At 37.8% G+C, this 23,499-nt stretch overlaps 1 protein-coding gene across 1 annotated transcript in view; it reads left to right on the plus strand.

Moving 5' to 3' along the window:
* Positions 1-2,170: 2,170 nt before the first annotated feature.
* Positions 2,171-23,499, plus strand: part of pcf11 (PCF11 cleavage and polyadenylation factor subunit) — a 34,936-nt gene continuing 13,607 nt past the window's right edge. The window contains exons 1-7 of the mRNA XM_052025917.1: positions 2,171-2,876; positions 8,200-8,325; positions 10,386-10,574; positions 10,801-10,998; positions 14,610-15,781; positions 18,393-18,573; positions 21,793-22,624. Of these exons, the coding sequence (XP_051881877.1) occupies positions 2,709-2,876; positions 8,200-8,325; positions 10,386-10,574; positions 10,801-10,998; positions 14,610-15,781; positions 18,393-18,573; positions 21,793-22,624 (2,866 nt within the window). The 5' untranslated portion in view covers positions 2,171-2,708. The remainder of the gene's footprint in view (positions 2,877-8,199; positions 8,326-10,385; positions 10,575-10,800; positions 10,999-14,609; positions 15,782-18,392; positions 18,574-21,792; positions 22,625-23,499) is intronic.

Genomic DNA, 23,499 nt, shown 5'->3' on the forward strand with positions numbered 1-23,499 from the left:
AGCTAAAGCTCCATGGATGACAAAATGGATAGAGAGCAAAACAAAGTAGAAAAAAAGAGCATATAAAAGACGCCATGTTGTTAACACAAGTGAAAACCATGCTGTTTACAGCAAGTTCAGAGGGAAAGTGAAAAAGGAAAATAATAGAAGCAAAGAGAGAGCAAGAAGAAAGGACTGGCAGAAAACATTAAAGGTAATCTAAAGAAAATCCACAGGAAAAGGATTGTAAGAAGAGAGAGATTGTCTAGTTAAAAAATAAAAAGAATGTTTGTCCATGGAGACATGGCTGAGGTACTAAATGAGTACATCAGTCATCACTAAAGAAGAAACTTCTGAGCAAAGGAAGATGCAAGTGAGATTCCAGTAGGGCTAAAAATTATTAAGCTGGAGGTAACAGAAAGGCTATCTGTACATAAATTGGTTGATGCAAAATCAGTGTGTGAAAGGGTCCATTTCCATCCTGTGAGACTCAGTCACATGGTCCTGACAGAATACATCCTTGATTGCTGAGGGAGGTAAGGGAGGAAATTGCAGAGGCTCTGACCATAATCTTCCAAACATATATAGATTTAGGATTGTACCTGAGGATTGTAAAATTGCAAATATTACACTGCTCTTCAAAAAAGAATACAGGAATAAAACCCAGTCACGACAGTTTAACCCCTGGGAAACATTCTCGATACAATAATGAGGGACAGTTTTAGCAGATCACTTGGATAATTATAAATTGATTAGAGAAGGGCAGCATGGATTTGTTAAAGCCAAGTCATATCTAACTAACTAATTTGATAGTTTACTTTTGGTAAATAAAGAGGGTCAAAGAGAGTAATGGAATATTAGTGATGTTCCAAAAAGCACTTGATAATTGGCTTGTATAATAGGCTTGTCATCAAAACTGAATGTCATAGAATTAAGTGGAATACTTCCAGGGTTGGTATGACTACTTTTCTTAAAATATTAATAACGTGGATGGTGTGTGGGGCACAATAGTTAAATTTACAGATGGCACAAAAAGTTGAGAAGCAGTTTTCCTTAGATTTTTTTCCCTCATAGCACCAACTAAAGAAAAAAAATCTAAGGAAAAATAGAAAGGCAGGTGGATTGGACATGTGGCTGGCAGAGAAAATTAAGTGCTGAGAAATGTCAGGTGTTACATTATAATGGAAAGAATGAGAAGAGGCAATATAAACTAGAGAACACAAATCTAAAAGAGGTACAAGGACAAAAAGAAAGCATTGAAAGTGGCAGGGCAGTTTGAGAAAGTGGTTTAAAGAAAGCATATTGAATCCTGGGCTTTATAAATAGAAGCATGGGGTAGGAGAGCAGGGCAATTATGATGAATCTTCATAAAATACTGGTTTGGGCACAACAGGAATATTGTGTCCAGTTTAGGATGCCACACTTAAAGAAAGACACAGATGGCAACCAAAGTGTTTCGAGGGCGAGAAAGGTAGATAAATTGGAGATACTGGGGTTATTCTCCTGATAATGGAGGTGATTGTGAGGAGATCTGATTGCAGTACTTATAGCCACTAAGGGGTAAATGTAGACGATAAAGAGAAACTAATGCAGCAGCAGATGGGCTGAGAACAAGGGGACATAGAATGAAACTGATTGACAAAATACCTAAAGTGACAACAGGAAAAAGAAATCAACCCTTCATTTGTTTAGGTCCAGGAATGCATAGTCAGGAATATTAGGGAAACCAGTTTCAATTATACTGTTCAAATGGAGGTAGAAGAGTATCTGAAAAGAAAGAAATTGTAGGAACATGGGGAGAAGACAAGATAGATGGTTGTCACATAAATAGTACAGATTTGATGAGCAGAATGGCATCCTTCCATGCTGTAACCAGTTTTTTTTTGTGAAACGTATAATTACTGGCTGATAAATATAAAAAGGGGAAATTGGTGACTGCATCCCACAGCCAAGTAATAAGGGCATTGCGTCCTTGGGAATATTTTACTACTCACCACGCCTGTATGACATCAATCACTTCCTTTGGGGGTTGTTTTCAATAAAGACAGAGAATTAAAAGGGCGCATGATGAGAACATCTATATTATGTATTGTGTGTTTGCAAAAATAAATACAATCAATGTAGTGTTTGAAAATAAACAAGGAACACACAGTGACTCCCTGAATTAACAATGAAAACTGTCTGTCTGAACTCCACTCTTGCAACTGTGTGCAACTTGGGGCTTGTTACTAGTCGACATCCGGCCTCGCCGGGAATCCACGTGGCCACATGACACAAACGTCAGCCGACACGCCAAGCGCAGGCCAGCAGCCAATCAGGAGTCGAGGAATACAGCAAGACGCAATGTCCAAGTGCAGCCACCAATCAGCTGTCGTACTTCGTGGATCATCACAATGCTTGTGCAAACGGTGTTGAGTCAACAAATGAAATGCCGCCGGCTGATGCCCGTCACGATAGCAACCAATGAGTTCTGGCTGTGATCACTCCCGATTGTGACGCTTATGAATAGGTTAAGTGGGCGCTGCCGCCATTTTGTATTAGGAGAGGCGAGGGAGTGGAAGTGTTGAGCGGCTGGGGGTAGTTTAGTGTCGTTTTGGCCTGGTTTTAGGAAGGACTTCCTTACCATGCGAATATTTAGAGAGTAAAGACGTATTTTTTTTATTAAGGGGGAGACTTTTTTGATATTTAAGAGGTATCAGTGAACGGAAGTTTTAATTTAAAACGCAACGATGGCGGAAGACACGGCGAAGGCGGACGCCTGTAAAGAATATCAGTCGTCGCTGGAAGATCTGACTTTCAACAGCAAACCGCACATCAACAACCTGACCATCCTGGCCGAAGAGAACCTGAAGTACTCGCCGGAAATCGTCAAGTTAATCGAAGCACAAATATCCAAGGTTTTTAAATCAGTCTCTTTTTTTTGTTTTCAAATTTTTTTTCGAAGAAAATAATTCGGAGAGTAATTAATTTTTTTCAAGTCTTCGGCTAGGTGAAGGGGGTGAGGTGCCCGGCGGCTCGGCTCCCTGTCGCTGTGCTAATGTTGATCAAGATGGCGGCGGGCCGGATGGGCTGTCCCGGCCTGTTCTGGCCCGGCCCGGCTGAGCCGACTGACGCACAAAGCCCGTGATGCGGATTTCACTCCTCGCCTATTCGCAGCCTCCCGCCCGTGCGCCACCGACCCCCTTCTCCTCACCCCCTCCACCGGTAGCGTTGGCGACTTTCGATCCTCCCATCTTTTTTAAAAAAAACAAAAAAATGCCTTCGGGTGAGGTTAGCGAGAGGGACAGTTTGTTTTCCTTCACCTCCCGGGGGTGGGGGGGGGGGGTGGGGGGAGCTGTCGCCAGACCGGAGCAGCCGCCGCCCTGCTGAGTGCAGTCGGCGGGTGTCTTCGAGTCCCTGTCGGACATCAACCGAGTGTCCGAGGCCCGGCCCCCGTGTGACCTCCCCGGGCGTGATTGGCTTGGGGCAGGGATGTGCGGGGAGGGGGGGGGGGAGGGCGGTGGCAGCGGCTGCTGCACCCGAGCCGCTGGAGGCCCAGTGTCGGGTGTGAAATTACTTCGTATCTCTGTTAAGCTTTGGCGTGTTTAACTCCAGTATTTCCAGTGTTAGTGTATTCATTGTTTAGATTAAATTTTAATATCCCCGCAGAGACTGCATCTTGCTGCCTCTTTAAATTGCTGTCTTAATCGTTAGATTTAGTTAAGCGGCTCGCGTTTTCTCGCATTTTAGTTCGCGTTAATGTTTTCCTGACGTAGTGAGATCATTGAACGAAAGCAAGTGGATAGGGGTGGTTTTCTCTGTAACCGGGCCAGACCGAAATTGCTTTCCTTTCTTTAAAAAAATAAAGGATACAATTGATCTCTTTTATCTAATGTTCTTAATGGCAGTGACCTGTTTAAATGGTTTTGAAAAATTGCTAATAAAGAAAATGAAATACGTTCTTTTGTCTTATTTCTTTCAGACTTGCAAGGTTTTTATTACAGTGTTTCAGTCGTTGATGTTCTATTCAGGAGCACACTAATCGCAAAACTGAATGTTTGTTAAAAGCTAAGTTTAGGAGGGATGGCCTATTAAAATGTAAAGTTTAAATTTGAAATTGAGAGAAGCAATGCAAATGTTTAAAATTCTACTTTTAAAAATGGGATGCACAGTTTAATCCTGTCTTCAGTGATTGAGGGGAATTCAAAATGATTTCTATTAAGCTTTAAACCATTAATAGTTAGGTTCCATCTTGGCCAGTTTTATAATACTGACATTAGACCAAGTAGGTCTAAATATGGAAGTTACTGTATTGTATCATGGCATTGTTTCTGGATACCGTGAATATCTGAGAATCTGGAATTTCCACTTGCTAAAATAAAGTTAGAAAACAAGCTTGATTACTCCACAAAATCACTGAAAATTGTTTGGATGGTATCCATGTGAATAGCTAGTATTGGCAATTGTTAGTGTTTTAAGGGCCCATTAGGAAATTTGAGAGAGGTTCCTTTAGCTTGTACCATAATGTTCTCACAGGTTTATTGAAACAAATACATGGAATCTGCTTACAAATAGCACAGCTTTATTGTAATCCAATGTAGTCAAATCACATTATTTATAAAGTTGAACTTCACAATGATGCTGTGGCTCAATTAAGCATTCAGTTTTGTGATCTCAGTTTTAAGCATGTGGCTGGGCAAAATTCAGTACTGTCTGCTGCTCGTGCTGGTGCAGATATACTCAGCATATTGGAAGGTGCTGAAGATCTACAGTTTACACCACAGGTGTTCATTTTCACACAAGTCATTTAATGACCTTGATACCTATGACCCAACTACCATTGCTGGTTTAGTTTTGGCAATGATCAAGAATGATCTGCAGCTGAGAGTTATTAAACTTAAATTCTGGCTTCTTAAAGCTAGAGTACTGGAAGATGCTGCCTGGTATGACTGTCATTCCTTCAATATACTGTTGGAATAGCTTGGCTTATTGGAGCAAGGAATGGTGCAGCTTCTATGCTCTTTGGCATAGAATACAAATGACCTTTTTATTCAGCCTTGTACTAAATTTGTATTTGTGTTGACTGGTGAACAGTGCATTAAGCCTTTTTCAAAAAAATTGCCAGTCTTGTAAGCAGCTTTGTTTGCTCCCAATGCTCTTTGCCTTCATGTGCTCCTGCTCTCCGTGCTTGTCCCAAAACTTATATTTCTATTCCCCTCAACTATTCGCTGATTGTGGAAGCAAAATAGCCTGGCTTCCATATAATTGAATAATTTCAATAATCTTACCAGGTAGTTGGAAGAACAAAGCATAAATGCTGAAAATTTCACTTTTTCTGTTGGACGGACAGAAGTGGAGCAGATTACAATTTACAGCATAATACAGTGATACTGGAATTTGATTTGTAGTAATCCATAAAATACCAAAGCAAATGCTGCAATAAATAATATTGGTGCTTGGTCAGTTTCATGCTGAAGATGAAAATTATCTTCATTGAAGTTCAGTAACTGAATTACCTGAAGTACATTAATCAAGAATGGCTTGTTCAAGAATTAATTAATGATGGAAGTAGTATTAGTAAATAAGGTCCATTTCATAATTATATGAATGGAATTAAGTTTGTTAGATGCTTGCTATTTATGAGCCCCAGATTTGTTTCATTTGGATAAAGTTTTCTATTTGATCAGTCTCCGGAGAGATCATTTTGAACATTAAATTTGGGTGAGAAGCCTGTTATTGGCTGTAACTTTCAAATTGTTTTCATTTTTTTGTAAAAGGCTGTCATTGCCTTTTGACTGCAACTGGTTAATATTGTTACTTGCCAGTTGTTGCCATCATTTAAACATGTTCTCCAAAACTTCTCAGAACTAATATTAAACTTCAGGTTCTGATTCCTGGAGCCGCTTTGCTGCAGTGGTGAACTAGTGGATATCTTAAGTATACCTTGTAAATATATACACAATTTGTAGAAATTGACTACAAGGTTTATATTTACATTCCAAGGTTTAATTATTAAGGTAAATGGTCAGCAATTCGTTGAAGGCTGTATAAATGTAAAACTGCTCCTTTGCATGTAATTTGTATTCAAATAATTGGAGCATTCAGTTGCACATGTTCAAACCTGTTTGCATGGTTGAAAAGAAAAACTAATCCTTATGCACAACGTTTCTATCTCATTGGGAATGTTACCATCGCCTGTGTCCACTCCATACTTGATAAACCACATCTTAGCCATCAAGTGCAGTAGGGATTGTACTAACGGAGTTTCAAAATGAGTTAACTGCCAATCTTTATGAAGTGGCTAATCAGTGAGATCTTTCATTTATTTTGTACTTGTCTCTCGTACAAAGTGCAGCTACATATGTAAACCTAAAGAAGTTTAAAATTGTCAATTGTGATAATGCTTCAATCTTGAAGTAATGTACCTTGGTCTAAGGAATTTTAAGCTGAGGGTGAAGAAATTCAGTGCAATTGAGAATTACTTCATTATCTAAATGGATGTAGGCTAGCCAGGGCCATCATGGACTCTTTTTATAAACAACACTGGAAAAATAACTAAAGTCAAACTGATTCTGCACTTTTAGTCTGTATAAACCTGTCTTCCCATACTAATGTCTCCCAGTACAAGCTGAATGAGGTCAGCTTCAGACTCAACATCCACATTTCACCTGGCATCCATCAAACGAAAGTTCAACTACCACTTTGATTCCAGCAGATCCAAGTATTTCATTAGCAAGTATAATGTTATGTAATGATTAATATCCATCCCATGGTGTCATCAAAGTACACAGGTTTGAATTGGTACACTGGTGTGCACTGATGTTCATTTTTTTTTCCAAAGCAAAATTCTTGTAGTGTATGTGATCGTTTGATTTTCTTTGGTGGGGAAGGTTGGAATTACAATTGATTGATGTGTAACCATTAGGTTTTTGAACTGTAGAACCTATGTGATCTACACAAAATATATCACAATGCTTTTTGCGCAATGCAGGTATAAATTCAATATGGTTTTGATAAAATATTTGCATTTTTAAGGTGAAAAGTTGGACACTTTGGAGTGAGCTCAGTTTAATTTGCATAGTTGAAATGGTTGCATGAAGTCTGGTCTCATTAATGTGACTGTTAACATGACTGCAACGAAAACTGATAAAGATAAGTGAAGATCCAAATTTGATCTGTGTCCCATGACACCAGTCTTGAAGTCGGCTGGCTTACGATTGGTATGCACTAGATAGAAAAACCAGCCGGCATTAATGTATTTTGGGAAAGTGGATGTTGGCAGCAGCAAAATCTAAAGTGGCATTGATATCCCAAACACTCAGATGCATTTTGGCTATGAAAGTAATGTGCCTTAGAATAATACCTAAAATGTGAAAAGAATGAAAGGGATGTCAGACACTTCGACTGAAAACCAAATTGCAAAACAAACTTAAACTGAACAAAAGCAAACAGTATGTTTGCTTAGAATCTGTAATGAATGCATTAAAGAATTTTCATTATTACAGGACTGGTAAGTATGTACAATTAAAATAATGCCTTTGCAACTGATGGTTGCTTTACTCATTTCAACTAGTACTACTATTTCATACAGAATTGATTAAATCCAAATAATACTAGATTTAGCATTAATGCTATGTATATTCTTATTGTGTTGGCTACTAAGCGTGTGATTACATCAGCAAGGTAAATTAATAAAAATCTGATTTTGGTGCATTGTTAAATGTTTAGAAATGTATATTTGAGGAAAATGGCTAGCTTTGCAAGCAGTTACAAACAGCCAGATTGTATATAAAAGAATTAACTTAAATTTATAAATTCATAAGTGGATTTTTATTTTCAATTTTGCTCTTAACTAATAATTGACTAACTGGAACTGCATTTGCTACAGTAACAACTGAAGAGTGACTGGCAGCTTGTATTCCAATTCCTCACCAATAAGTTTCTGATTGGAAAACATGGAAGATCTGCTTTGAAGCAAAGTACATGGAAGCAAACAGTAAAAGGGTTATTTACACGTGAATATAGGTGTAGTATTCACAGGTGCCACAAAACTGTTCTGAGACTAAGATTCCTTTGAGCGTTTGGCAACAACCAAATCCTGAAGTGCAGCAATTTGGAACAGTTTTCACTTAAACTGCAAATGAACCCTCCTGTGTTTGTATGTCATTGTGACTTCTTAAAAATTGCTTTATTCTGTCAATTTTTGTTTTCCTAATGTTCTGAGTTTTCCTATTACTGCAGGCACCAGTTTCAGAGAAGCTTCCAGTAATGTACCTCATGGATTCCATTGTGAAGAATGTTGGAGGAAGCTATATCACACTCTTTGCTCAAAACTTAGGTCTTACATTTGCTAGTGTATTTGAAAAGGTACCTATAATTTTGTCACTAGTGTATATATGTATATATTTGCTTCTGTTTTAGTAACTAGATATCACTGATGTTGCTGATGAAAGGTATGTATGTTTATGGAGTTGGAATGAATTTACATTTTAATCCCAGATCAAGATTTACATTATTTTGGTACACTTCAACATATAGCTACATTTAAAATGGTATTGTTTGATGGAGTGAAACTGGATTAGCTATAATTTAAAGGCTTAGTATATGAGAGAATGTGTATGTAGATATACAAGAAGACTAGATTTTTTGCATACAAAGCCACCGATTTGCAAAGTTTCTTTTACTTAAACAAGGATACACTATCTGAGACGCATCTTCATCGTTCATTTAAAACAATTCTATTTGGCTTCCTTGGTAAATTCTGGGTTCTTAGTGTAACATAGTGAAGGATCAGTTTTCTTTTAAAATGAGTTTAATGTTCTGAGCTATTATTTCCTCCCTTATTATTGGGTTGTCCAGTAATGAGGCAGACAGCCTCTCTGAATGGTCTCCCTCTGCAAGTGGTATGAGATCTTGTATTTTTCACTCCAACGAAAAGGGAGTGAAATTCATGTATTTTGAAAGGGCATATGTTAGCTCTTGCCTGCAATTCCATACTGCAGTAGTTTGCTCTTTGTCTTTGCCCAGAATTGATGTTGTTAAGTTCATTACAAAACTAATGTGGCTTCTGTTACAATGTGTTGTTTTAATTTTATGTACAACACAACCCTCATTTCAATTTCTGAATTTCCCTTCGGGGTAATAGTGTCCATTTTTTTTGATACTGTAAATCATGAAGCTAGTGTATTAGCAAGATTATTGTGCTCAAATTGTGTAAATTATTAACAACAAATACAGCAGTGTGGAATAGGACACTAATCTACATTATTTTTAAAAATACCACAGATTTTATCAGCTAATTGCAGAACATCGGCTGTCCATATTGGAATATTTTAGAGGTTCCACATCATTGAAAGTTACTGGGCACATTTTGGTACTCTGTCTTACAGTTCTTTTTCTTTCTTTGAGCCACTTAACCACCATCACATGAAGAATTTTCCTTTCAGGCAATATAATTAGAAAAGTTTTCATATTTTGGGGCCGACTATCAGAATTTGCAATCCCTGGTCGGGTACAGTCTTCCCTTTCAAGTCAAACCTGCAAATACACAAACAGTGACTTTGCCATTTCCTGCAAAGAATTTATGATCTGAATGAGATTTTCCCTTTTCTTGCTGAATATTTTGTGCTGACCCAAAATTTTTCATCTTCAATTGGGAAATGGAGGTTTTGTATATCTAAGCTGAATTTGATCCTACTCCCCGAAGTAGAAGGTCGTCAATTTAATGTGTTTGTGTTTATCATTCTGTATCCAGGCTGTTTTTATTTAGGGACTGGTAGAATTCACATGACAAGTAATTGACTTCCATTTCATTAATATCACTGAGTGAAGATGTCAGCAAATACCATTGGAGCAGAATCACATTTTGAAATTTAAATTCCTTTTTTGACATGTTTGACCATAGACATTGTACAAATAGATAGCTTTACAAATAAAATTTTTGAAATAGTTTTGTACTGTGTAGTGTTGTCCACAAGGCATTCTTCTTGTGACTAAATGAAACGTGTAGTTTCTAAGATTTTTATTTTTGACTGAGAAGTTTGTGCTTAAACTGAAAGCATAGTAACATTAAAATCAGTGAGGTTGGATATTACAGAAGATGCATGAATTGCGGTTACTTAGATGGATTTTTATATGGGGGGTGGGGCAGTGTATGATTGTTTTGAGTTTTGCCCAAAATAGCACATTTTGAAAATAGTTTTAATTCAATCATTCAACTGACAGCATATTAGCTAAGTGAGAGAGTACACAAGTGTCCCAGGACTCAAGCCTGCTTTAGAAAGCTTGTGGGGGGAACAAACCTCAAATTTATCCAGTAATATATCTGTAATAGTTCAATCTTCTTGGGATTTATTCTGATAGGTGTGTTTGTAAGAATATATAAAAGGCATAACACTCATAAAGTTGGATAACTGTTTTGTTCTTAGGTGGATGAGAGCACTAGAAAAAGTTTGTTTAAATTGCGCTCTACGTGGGATGATATGTTTCAACTGACGAAACTTTATGCCTTAGACGTCAAAGTCAACAAACTAGATCCTGCATGGCCTATTAAGCCTTTACCACCAAATGTGAACAGTTCAAGTATTCATGTAAATCCCAAGTTTTTAAATAGATCGGTAAGTGTTAAAGGAATCTCACCTCTATCATAAGGAATAACAGCATATGTTTCTCGTGTTCAGGTTGGATTAATGTGCTTGGCATTATTAAACTTCATGAGAGTAAATAAAGAAAATTTCCAAAATGTTGTGGTGTTTCTTATTTGTCAGCATTTCTTCTTGTACCAGTTTCCTTGGAGAATTGTAGAATGTCCTGGTCGTAACTTGACTTTTTCCTTGCTCGTAGCTTGAAGAACCCAGCACCTCAAGTTCCACAGTTGCTCCTGTTAACTCAGCCAAACAAAACATTGCTGAGTCACAGAAAAACGTAACACAGGAGCAAGAGCAATTTATAAGACAGCAACTATTAGCAAAACAAAAGCAGTTACTTGAGTTGCAACAGAAGAAGTTGGAACTGGAATTAGAACAGACAAAGGCACAACTGGTAAGTTCAAGTACTAATCACTAAATATGTTTCAGCAGTGAATAGCTATGAGGGGGAGGTAAGGTGAAGGTAAATTTTTCCAAACTGGAATTTTACTTTAGAAAATACAGATATAATAGCAAAAATATCTTGAGGACCAGAATTTAAGGCTTGGGATTTTTTTAGCAGAAATTTCAAGTATATTTTGCCATTAGCACTTGCATTTGTTATTGATCCTTATTTAAAAAATTATCAATCTGGGATTGCCAACAGACCACCACCTCTTATAAACATTCTTAATTTAGCAGTTCAATATTGCATTCTTATTAGGTGTGTTCACAGCCAAATCCATTGTTAATATTTTCCAAGTGCAATTATTGATTACCTGTCAAAAATATCTCCGTCCTGCATTACTAAGATGGTTACCATATACTACCAGTTATCTTGGAGAACATTTTTAAGGCCACTGATTAGAATGTACTGGCGGTACTTCAGGTCAGATGTAAACAAGTTCAGTCGTGCACATAGACCTTGGAAAGTAACTTCTTGTGGTTTTTGGCTAATATTTGCTTTATTGATAGAGGAACACATCTTGACCAATGTGAGCCATGCCTTGGACTGATGCATCATGCATATGTATATACAGATCTTGTCACATCAGCTAAGATCCATTTAATTTGTTAGATAAAACTTTTACCTTTATAAACTTAGATGAATCATGGGTTGGTTTGCATCTTTGCATCAGACTTGAGGTGCATTGGGAAAAGCATGGTAAATGTACAAGGAGAGTGATGAAAATAAAGACCATGAATGCACATTTGGATTTGGCCTGGGGAATGACTCCATCCAGTGGGGATATTTGATGACGACTCATTCTCCTTCCTCCTTACCCCCAAAAAAGTAGGGTGGTTGATAATTGTGCCTTAAAGGGGTCTTAGAAGAACTCGTATGGTTAGTTGCAAGCTGGTAGTATAGTTAATTGTTTGGCAGCAGTTAAATCTGGATTTTTCAGAAACTGCAGATGTTAATCTTTAAAAATAAAGAACTTAATAAAATGAGAGCAAAATATTCCATTAAATCAACTGAAATCAAAAATGTTCAAAATACTTGGGTTAGACAACATTTCTAGGCACAGGTTCAGGTCAATGAATCATGAGAACTGAGGTTTGATTTGGTTAGCTTTAACCTCCATCTCCTGGATATGAAAGACATGAATGTCTAGATCTTACTGAGTTATCCAGACTTCAGGATGGTTTCTGGTTATCCATTTGATGTCTGAACAGACAAATTGTGAGATATCTTTTTTGAAAACTGAAGACCAGTTTCTTACAAAGCTAGGTATTTTAGCTATATGTATATGATCTGAATGTGTGAAAGGCAAATGATTATACAGTTGAAGCAGGTCTCAACTTCCACTATTTTAGTTCTTTCTCTGCTTTGAACATAACTGATACATCTATGACTTCTAGCGTCTTATCTAAGTAGTTCTTGCTATGTGGCAGGATGGTATCTATTAGGTTATAACTTGATGAGTAGATTTAAAATATCAAATTTTTTTTTTACGAAGTTCAAGTTATTTTGACTGTAGTTTAAGGATGCTTTTAAGTAGTGATTTTTGTTTTGATTGGCTGGATCTAGTAACTCTGGGTAAAGGAAGAGTAATTGTAAGTTGGAGAGAGGTTAGTAAAGGCATAAAGGAGAATGTCATTTGTAGCTTGTACAGATAATTAGAGCAGAAGGCAAGTCATGCTTTGATATGGCACCTTGAGATCGAAGTTAGGTGGTCCAAATCTTTTCAATGAAGAAACAGTAAAATGCTGAAACTTATGAAATTTATTAGTTGTCAATTTGACATAAAAGTATTTGATGCCCTAATTTCCCAGATACAGATTATGGAGTTGAAAGGAGGCATTTTGGATACTGTAGCCAATCTTGCAGAATGCAAAGATTTTTGTGGGATATTAGCCGCATGGGTTTTTAAGTTTGGCTGTTTTTCATCATGCTTACACAAATTGCTAGACTTCATTAACTTTCATAATTTGCGCAATTGAATTTGAACATGCTACCTTGGTTGCTAGTCCATTGCCATTATTGACTGAATGATACACATAGAGTAACATGGTGTACGATTTGGGAAAAGTGAATCTTTTCTCCTCTAGTCAGTTGGAAAACCCAATAAAATTCTGGTGTTTTATTATTAATTCCAGTATATCAAGGGATGTTTTTCTGACTGAACATCAAACAATTGCAACTGAAACCATATGTTACAGAAATAAGTGGTTGAAATTCATATGAATTGTCTTGAGGAAATCCCAGATGTATCTGAAAAAAGACTTGAAGAACCTGTTCTTTTCAGAAAACGTGGTTTCCCTTTGATTGGAAACACTTTCCAAGCAAAAGGCAATATAAACTTTTTCTAGGAAACCTTATTTTATTTGAGATCACTACTATTGCTCAATATAAAGTTAGTTTCTCAATTAACCATCTGAAAAGCATCAGCCCAATAAAGTACCTTGCTGTGTTAAAGGTTAGATCTATCTCTTTATGCTTTAAAGCTTTTGCTTTGTCCACATTAGAAAGCAAAAAGCTGAAAGTTAAATTACTTGATGGTGTTGAGCAACTTAAAAGAAAAGTGGCCAGCAGAGTGGTGCAACAAGTAGAGCTGCTACCTCAGCTCCAGCACCTCGGTCCAATCTTGACCTCCAGTGCTGTCTATGTGGGGTTTTCATGTTCTCCCTGTGGCTGAGTAGATTTCCACAGTGCCCCAGTTTCCTCCCACATCCCAAAAACAAGGTTGTTATGTTACTTGCTCCCAGAGAATGTGGATGAGTGTAAAATTTGGATAGTTAAATGTGAATGTAGGGAGAATGAAATGGGTTAGGATAGAATTAGTGTAAAAAAATATATGCTTGATGGTTGGTGCAGACTCTATAGGAACGCTATCTGTGTGACTCTAATCCAAGTGAAAGAACTGGGGGGAGAAAAGCCATGCTAGGAATGCTTGGGTTATCTTTGGAGAGAAAGGTTTATTGTTTTAAGTGATTACCTCTTCAGAACATTTGCTGGATGTACCAGTGGCAAGACTGGATTGTCACAGATCATTATATTCCTATTATATGCTTATGTAAATGTGATAGAGCTGCCTGTTAGAAAGAAACTGGTATTTCATGGACTGAAATCCTTATGCAGTAAGTTGGTCTTAATTATTTCAGTGTACAATTTGAATCTTGAGTGTGATGCCTTGCTTAAATTGAACATTCTAAAAATAACGAGAAATAATTACAGATCATAGGCATCAATGACACAGACCAAACTGAAATGAAAGCATGCACACTAAAATAGCAAGGGGAAAACCAGCTAAATTTTTTAATGACCTGGGGGGGGAAATCAGCCAAAATTACCTTTCTCCAAAGTCTTATTTTCCAATATAATTTTCTGAATTTCTTTCTATGCCAAAAGTTGGAAGCACCTTTGTAATTAGGTGCTGTAGATTTTGGAAAAATGCTACTGTTTGAGAAACCATATATTAAGAAAAAAGATACAATTATTTCAATCCAGATGTAAATTTAAAGTCATATAGTCTGATATACATATTTATGCTTTTGTAGTAATTGTACATACTTTTATTTCAGATTGCTTCACTTGCTTCACAGCATCCCATTCCTGATTCAATGGTAACCCTTGGGCATTCCAAACAACATGTGCCAATTACAAAAGTTTCTCCTATGCTTTCAACGGGGTCAGCAAAGCCAACTCCAGCTGCAGTCAGGCCCTTGCAACAAGAATCAGCTCAGCCAGAAAAATCTCAGGCAGCACATGCCAGTGATACCAAAGCATCAAATAGAGATCCTCGCATAAATAGGCCCAGTCAACAGACAAAAGATTCTGCTAAGAAGGAAGGGCCAGTGCAAACAGTGAAATCTGACAAAACTGTAAGCAAAAAAAATAGCCCAGCTAGAGGATCCTCTGAAAAGTCAGCAAATCAAATCAGCATATCAAAACCAGACAAAGATAAAGTCTGTGACAGATCAGCCAGAAAGGAGTCCAAGGTGTCAGAAGGAAAATCTAAAGTGGTTTCACCAGTGAAAAATAAGTTGCCTGTAAAGAATACTAGAAAAGTGGACACTGAGAAGGTAAAAGTAGAAGTTGCAAAGAGAGATCCAAGATTGCGAAAGTCTTCTCAGGATAAGACTGATAGCAAAGTAGAATCAAAAGAAAGGAGGACAAGTACTGAAAAAAAGGTAGAGGAAGATCAGAGTAAAGGAACTGAACGCAAGTCTTCAATAACAAGAAGCAGAGCAATCAATGGCATTCTGGGAAATGAAAAGGATGGCAAAGAGATTGAAAGAGATGTTAAATCTGGAGGATTTAATTTCAGGGGACATCCTCGATCATCAAGATCACGGTCTCCAAGATCACGATCACCAAAATCACGGTCACCTATATCACGTTCAACAAGACAGAGAGGTAGATTATCACCCAAGAGGAGGCGTATAAGTGTTTCTCCACTTTCCAAAGTGCAGGACAAAGAAAAACCGGTAAAAAGACCCTTATCTGATGAGTATAAGCAAAATAGTAACTGGGAACATCGAGATCTTCGAAAGAAAGCCAATAGCAAACCAGAAGCAAGGGACTCGAGGAAACCCAAGAGGACCCGAGATGAGAGAAGTCAGGAATCACAAGTTGCACGTCCTGAAAACAGAAATTCCCCCAGACGCTCCCCTGAGCCAAAGGAGAATGCTGAAAACTGGCATGACCCTCCATCTGCCAAAAGGTGGAAGTCTGGGTGGGAAGAAGCTAAAAGGTAAGCTGGGAATGCACAGAACCAGACTATAAGTTCATTTTAGTCTATACTTTGTTCCAAAGTTAAAATACATTTTAGAAATACAAACTCTTGACCTGACATTCACAATAAATATGGAATTTTAAGTCTCATCTAGTTTTTTCACCACTTCTGTCCAAACTGAAGTTATGCACAGATTTAGAGAAACTTATTTTAAGTTTATATTTTGAGGTTTGTGCTGAATTTTCTTCATAATATTTTGCTGCCACCTGGTTATTCTGATCTTAGAATCTTAGCTGCTTGTACTTGTTTGTCTTATGATGCAGAGATTCAAGTTGGAGAGTTGTTAGCTAGGAAACTGTGGTGAATTGTCACGAGTTAGACAGTATACAATGGTGGATGGGAATTTTTGATAGGTTGCCAGTCAAATGAATTGCATTGTTGTGGATTGTGTAGAGCATCTTGAATATTTCTGTAGTAGTGTTTGTCGTAAACATGCATACTATTGCAATCCTGACTTCTGCCTAGTGAAAAGTTTTGAGTTCACATGGCAAGTACACCAAGTCTCTGACCATTGGTATTTGTGACTGATCCAATGAAATTTTTGGTTAAGGGTGAAACCAAGGTAATGGGGTATTCAGTAATCTTGATATATTTGAGTATCAAGGGAAAACATTGCCTGGCACTGTGTGCAGCAAATTTTACTTGTATGCACATGACTGCTTCATTATGAAATTGAATACTGCAAACAACAGTTGATGTCTCCAGTTCTGCCCATGTGGATGAAGAAATTGTGTTCTTTCATGGTGTACTAAGTCATAATGTGTAGGGTGTGTAAGTGGGACTGTCTGAGCTGTTCTTGTGTAGAGCTGGTATGGACCTGACGGGCCATGCAGTAGTCATTTTGCTGATGTCGGGTATCTGAAATAGCAAATAAAGGATACACTCGTCAGGCAGCATCTGTGGAAAGAAATAGTAAATGCTTCAGGTTGAATATCTTTGGTACTCAGAAAGCAAACAAGCTTTTTTTGTTGCAGTGAGGATGGGGAGGTCTTGGGATGGGGCTGTAAGAAAGAGACCAGGGTTGTTGTTTTGATGAGCTGTTGATGTAGCCATCTGGTTGATGGGTTTGAGGGCAGTTGGAGAGAAAACAAGAATGTATATAAACTGAAATGCAGGTCAGAACAGTATGAAATGTCCAGGAGACGAATGGAGCAACAGACTGAGAAAATATTACTAATCGATAAATTATAACAGGTCAGCAATGGATCAATGACGAGCATCAGCTATCTCTGTAACTTTCTTCCTTTCTGCCTCCTGTAGATGTTCCATTCTCCCAGTTCCTCTGTCTCTGTAATGTCTTTCCACATTGCTGAGTCTGAGATTTTTTTGAAGTGTGGCTTCTGTACCGTAATTTGTAGAACTCTTGACTGTCTTATTTTGCCTCTTCTGAGTACAGAGCAAGGACTGGTCCTCTCCCTCCACCCCACTAGCTTCCACATTGAACTGGTCATCCTTTTGTAACTTTTGCCATTTTCTATGAATTCACCATTAGACACACGTCCCCCTCATCTCCCCTTTCAGAAAAAGATCAGGTTTTTCTTCATCAGGCAATGAGACTTTCTTCCATCTCCACCAACCACTGCCTTTCTTGCGGCACTCTCCCATGCAACCGTAGAAGATGCAGCACCTCTTTTACCATGTAACTGCTTACCATCCATAAGACATAAGAACAGAATTAGGCCATTCGGCCCATTGAGTCTGCTCCGCCATTTGATCATGGCTGATTTATTTTTCCCCCTCAACCCCATTTTCCTGCCTTCTCCCCATAACCTTTGATGCCCTTACTAATCAAGAACCTATCAACCTCCACCTTAAATATACCTAACGAGTTGGTATTGACCATTCAGGTATACTCAGTCCTTTCAGATGAACAGTGGTTCACTTGGATTTCTTGCAGTGTAGTGTATTGCATTCAGTGCTCACACTATGGTGTTCTCTATGTTGGAGAAACCAAATGCAGATTGAGTGACCATTTTGTGGGATCTTCATTCAGTTTACAATGTCTGTCACTTCTCCATTCCACTCCTACTGTGACCTGTGTGTCGAATATGGCCCAATCTCAGCTTGACAAACAGCAGCTCCCATTCCATCAGAATTCATTGCACATTTCCATCTTAATATCAAATTTAACAATTTCAGGTAACATACTTTATTTGCATCAGAATAGGCCAATTCTGCCTATGTGCATATTTTTGGGTTTTTCCAGGATTGTTAATATAGAATACAAGTTGGTTCTAGCAGAGGCCCTTAAGCACCTTTCATCTTCATTCGTCTATTACTTAATAGTGATAAAAGATCTGGGATTTTTTCTCTATTATACAAGAAATTAGGATTTTGTGTCTCCAACCAGGTTGTGCAAAATATTGCGAACATTATCTGGTGCCAGCAAGTGCTTGAAAGAAATGTCAATAGCTAGCTATTCAAAAATTAACCTCTGTCCCTTTCACAGAATGTGCATAAGGGAAGGGGCTTCAAATAACTTCTGATGAGCAGAGTTCTCTGTTAACATTAAAATTAAGTTATTTGGGATGGTGCGATAATGAAGACTAATAAAATGTCTACATTTTAGCTTGAAGCAAAAACAGGATACTCAAGTACATACAAAATATCCACACCAGAAGGAAGTTTATCCTGGAAGTAAAGGAATTCTGTCTCCTCGAGCACCACGCCAGCAAAGAATGAGTGTTGATGCAAACTTACAAATCCCCAAAGAATTGACGAATGCTAACAAGAGAGACCTATTGAAAAAAGTAAGTAGAAGTGTTTTGAATACAATTTGGAATGAGTCAAATGGAATTATATTTATCAGCCAATGAGACTTTTTTCCATGCTTATTATTAGGCAAGTTCTGCATCATCAATTGGAGAGGTGGGGTTGGGAAACATTTTGGCATTTTTCTTGCCAGATCCTGAAAAAGAGGATCTGCAGTGTAAGGTAAAAGGCTTGCTTGGGGTCAAGATGGATATCATCAAAGCTTATCCAGAATTGTCACTTCTGACCTTGAATTTGTCCAACATGTTCCCCAATGCAGACATGGTCAGGTTATTTGATTCAGAGGCTGAACATTCCAGATGAGGAAACAGTAGCAGTGACAATTGGAAGGAGTATTAGCCCCTATTAGAAGGAATTTCAAAGGATCCCATTTCACTAAACTTGGATATGTATATATTATGAAGTTAGGCTAAAACTAGATTTAGTATATTTTCCAGCGGTTTTCTAACAAATGACATGGGGGTTGGAAAGAAATCAAGAAACTCAGAAGTTCTGTTGGAGGAAAGATTTTATGCCCGTAGTTTCTAGCATCAGTCTTGAGCTTCTGGCATTCAGTCTTCAGTTGAAAATTATTCTTAAGATATCTGGGCAACAGAACAGAAAGCCATGAAAATCTTATCTATCCACATATGCTCCTGGCATTAGAAGGAAGACTTTTTTCAAACAAGATCAGTAGTGGTGTTTACCAGAAAAACTATCAGCTTAATGGTGAACAGTCTTGGAGAACCTTAAATTATAGAATCATAGAACAGTACAGCACGATACAGGCCCTTCGGCTCACAATGTTGTGCCAATCTTTAAACCTCGCCTAAGACTATCTAAACATATCCCTCTATTTTAAATTCCTCCATATGCTTATCTAGCAATCTCTTGAATTTGACCAATGTACCTGTCTCCACCACCACCCCAGGCAGCGCATTCCATGCCCCAACCACACTCTGGGTAAAAAAAAACCTTCCTCTGATATCTCTCTTGAACTTCCCACCCATTACTTTAAAGCCATGCCTTCTTGTATTGAGCATTGGTGCCCTGGGAAAGAGGCACTGGCTGTCTATTCCTCTCAACATTTTATACACCTCTATTATGTCTCCTCTCATCCTCCTCCTCTCCAAAGAGTAAAGCCCTAGCTCCCTTATGATTTCTACTGCAAGGACTCTGGCTTGTCAATTAATGTTTGAAGATCATTTACGTGGGAATCTGATTCCAAAAAGAAATGAGAGAGCCATCAGATGTGTGAGCTACCATGCAGGGATTCTGCCTTTCCAGTAGGTTGTCTCATTGCCTCTTTAGACATTTACAAGACTAGAGGCCTTTTTAATGGAATTTGTGGTTCTTATTTACCTCCCATTTTATGTACTAAAGTTACTATCTAGGATAAAATTAATATCTTTTGATCTTTATAACCACAATAATAATGGAGTTATGGTGCTGGTACCTAAGTGACCAGTTTCCCTTTGTACAGAGAGCTTACCAGGAAAATGTCTTGGATTCGATGGAGTTTGTGGCCATTTATGCACTTGGAATTGTACAGTAATATAATTAGCCTTTGTTTTTTCTAAATAGTATGCCACAAGTGCTCAATTGTGGAGTCAAAAATACGGTTCTGACCAGAAAAAGGAAATCTTTTGCATGAATTCTAAATTAAGTCTAGCTTCTAAGGTGAACAAATACTGTTTCTGACATGCCAACAACCCAGATGGTGTGGATCATTGCAGTAGATGCCCCTTTCAGAAACAATATCTAAGTGCATGTAGCTTCTCTTCCATTAATCAGTCCCAATTTGAGTAGTTTCACTTTCAACAGCAGATTCTTTGGAGTTGCCTTGCTCTCCCCGTAGCATTCCAATATCGTGGGGGGGGGGGGTTCTGATCTAGCAGCTGAAGATATTGCATTTCTTTTTGTTCATACCTGTTGATCATGTATGCATCTATAATTGTCACCATGCTCTTTTCCTCACAATGGATTGAGAAAGACCTGTGTGTATAGAGGGAATAGTGATAATGGCCATGGATTACAGTTATCAAGACGTGGCCTGTTGGTTTTGGGGATCTATATCAGCACTTTTTTTTGCTATGCTATTAAGTGATTCGGACAGCTGAACAACAAGAGGCACATTCAACAAAGGAAATTGCAAATGGGACAGGCTCAAAGGGTTGAAAGAGCATCAGCAATAATGAATCTGTATTCCTTATTTGCTAGTGCCTTTTGAATAAAGTGTGCAGCTATAGTTGTCACGGTTGACTGTTCATCACCAGAGATCTGTATAACCCAAGGTTTTTTAATTAGGAAAGGTAAAATACAGATCAAGCATGATCTAATTGAATGGTGGACAGCCTCGTGGATTGAGTGGGCTAGTATTTACAGACTCTAAAATTGGATGTGTTGGTGCAGCTACTTTCTGGACTTATAATTCATGTTTTATGGTAAACATAATTTGTACAATTGACTTTCTACAATCTGGGTTAACTGGATTTGCATCCAGAATGGCATCCAATTTAGCAAGGGCCAGACCAAAATCACTTGACCAAAACTAGTCATGTTTGTGTGCCTGAATACAAAGGATCAAGCGTTACGGCATATAGTTCCTATGATGACTAGGTTAATTGTCTGCTGTAGAGTTGGGGAGAATTAATCTCAAAAGTTAGGATTATATTGGGGGATTGATCGTTTTACTAATTCCCTTGCTGCCTTTGGTAATCTTGCACATAAAAATTGAACTTGAGGAAAAGAAGGGAAAGCATATTTGTGGAGAAAACATTTTCTAAGTTTGGAAAAGTATGTTCCTTTCTGGTGAAAAGGTTTTGTAGAATATTTGTTGAATTCAAGTTTTTAAACAACTTTGGAAATCAATCTTAAAAATTCCTTTTTTGATTGTTTGTATTTGTGAAATTAATACTTAAAACCAGTTATCTACAATACTTGTGGCTGTTTCCTTGTTTCTTAAGCTAACTATTTGAGTTGTAGTTTCATGGACTCCAAAAGTACCAATTTTATTTAGATTTTCATATTTGATGCATTGGTGGCCTCCTTGATTTTTAATTTGACAGCCATGTATTCACTTGCATTGTGATATCTCACTTTCCTGGGCCAGGTTCGGTAGTTAGTTAAAAGTTCAACTCTTATTTTCATTGCTCTGATTAAATGTTTTAGATTTTTTTTGGATGTTTTCATCTAATCAAGTTTATTATTGGTTTTAGGCAAATCAACGACTAGCAGCTGCAGAAATAAGTTATGATGAGTTTCTTGTTGTTGCTCATCAAATTAATCAATTGTTCCAGTACCAAGAGGAAAAGAATAGGTCTGGTGATTGGCAAGCATCCCATGTTTCTCCCAGGGGTTTTAAAGCTGAACTGAAGGGAGAATCTCCAGCTAGAACCCAAGGTAAAGGTGGATCTTTATCTGAAGCAGAACTGAGCTATCTTGAGCATATGTCTAAATTAAAGAGAACCAGGGTTCAATCAGAACAATCGCATGATACAGAACTTCGTTGGAAAACAAGAGAGAGTCATAAGAAGGATGTATCTGGTGATCTTTCTCTTGGTGTAAGAGAAGATGGAGATCAAGGAAGCAAGTCCCCAAATGTGAACAGCAGCAGGCATGACACAAGAGGCACCTTTCAGGAAAGGAAGCTTGGAGAAAAAAGAGAGGCAAATGAGAGTGGGCATCACAGTGAAGGAAGGCATTCAGAAAGAAGAAAACCTTGTGATAAAACGGTGAGACATTCTCCTGTTGGTGACAATAGACAGTCTCATGACAAACATTATGATCGTGTGTCACCACCGCATCAACGCACGAATCCTTTAGATGAGCGAAACCAAAGTAACGTTCGTGATAGCAAAAAACACACTGATGAAGCATTGCCAACTAAACCAAGAATTTCACCGAATCCTGAAGATCGATACAAAACAGATTCTAATCATGGAATGAGACAACTAGAACTGGCAAGGAGTGAACACCATAAGGATCAGCGGCAAGGAACACATCAGCCTGAAAGAGATCTCAAAGAATTCGGTCCAAGAGAGAGAACAGGTAAATTCAGAAGAGTAATTGATAGTTCTTGGTTAAATTTATTCTTTCCTTGGTCACAATGCACACATCTCTAGTTACTGGCAAGCAGTCTTTACTAAAAGCATCAACTTTTATGGGCACAGTATACCTAAATGGCAGCATAATTACAGCTAAGTGGCAATGGCTTTTTTCATTAGATTATCACCAAAGCTGAAAGCAAAGTTATTGTTAGTGGGGTCAACTTGGCCAAGTGTTAATTCTGCTTGATTGCATTTTAAAAGTTACCTAGTGAGAGAACTTTGCATTTACTTCAAATCAGCAATTTTTACTCGCCTCATGGATTGAGGCTATTTTTATCTTTCTAACTCTAGCTAGGATCAGATGAACCAGCAACAGGAATTAACAATTGACCATTTGACAGTTTTGGTATTTCCCCAGAAATAGAGCATTTTTCCTACTCGACATGGGCATCATTCCATTTGATTGTAAAATCCATCTGACACCTTGGTTTTCCCTGTCCAGGTTTCTTTCTATAATATTTGAGTACTTGGTGAAAAGCACTTCTACTGAAGTTGTATGATATTTACTGTTTGCAACAGACTTCATGGGGGGAAAGAAGTTGTCACTTGTGTATTCCAGTGGCTCTTCAAAACCATAATAATGACTATTATCTTGGTGTGTAAAACTACAAGGTTACATCACAGTTGAGGTCATGATAGCTGAAGCTCTTTATATATGTGTATTTTCATACTTGGATCACCAGACATATCCAATGTATCCACAACAACATTACACCACAATATACCATTCCTGAGGCCAGTTGTTAATCACTATTTGTGCTTTTATTCACCAGATCATTGATAAGCTTATGAATTTAATTGAATATCATGTCAAAT

The sequence above is a fragment of the Pristis pectinata genome, chromosome 11 (assembly GCF_009764475.1).
Source record: "Pristis pectinata isolate sPriPec2 chromosome 11, sPriPec2.1.pri, whole genome shotgun sequence".
Classification (NCBI taxonomy): domain Eukaryota; kingdom Metazoa; phylum Chordata; class Chondrichthyes; order Rhinopristiformes; family Pristidae; genus Pristis; species Pristis pectinata.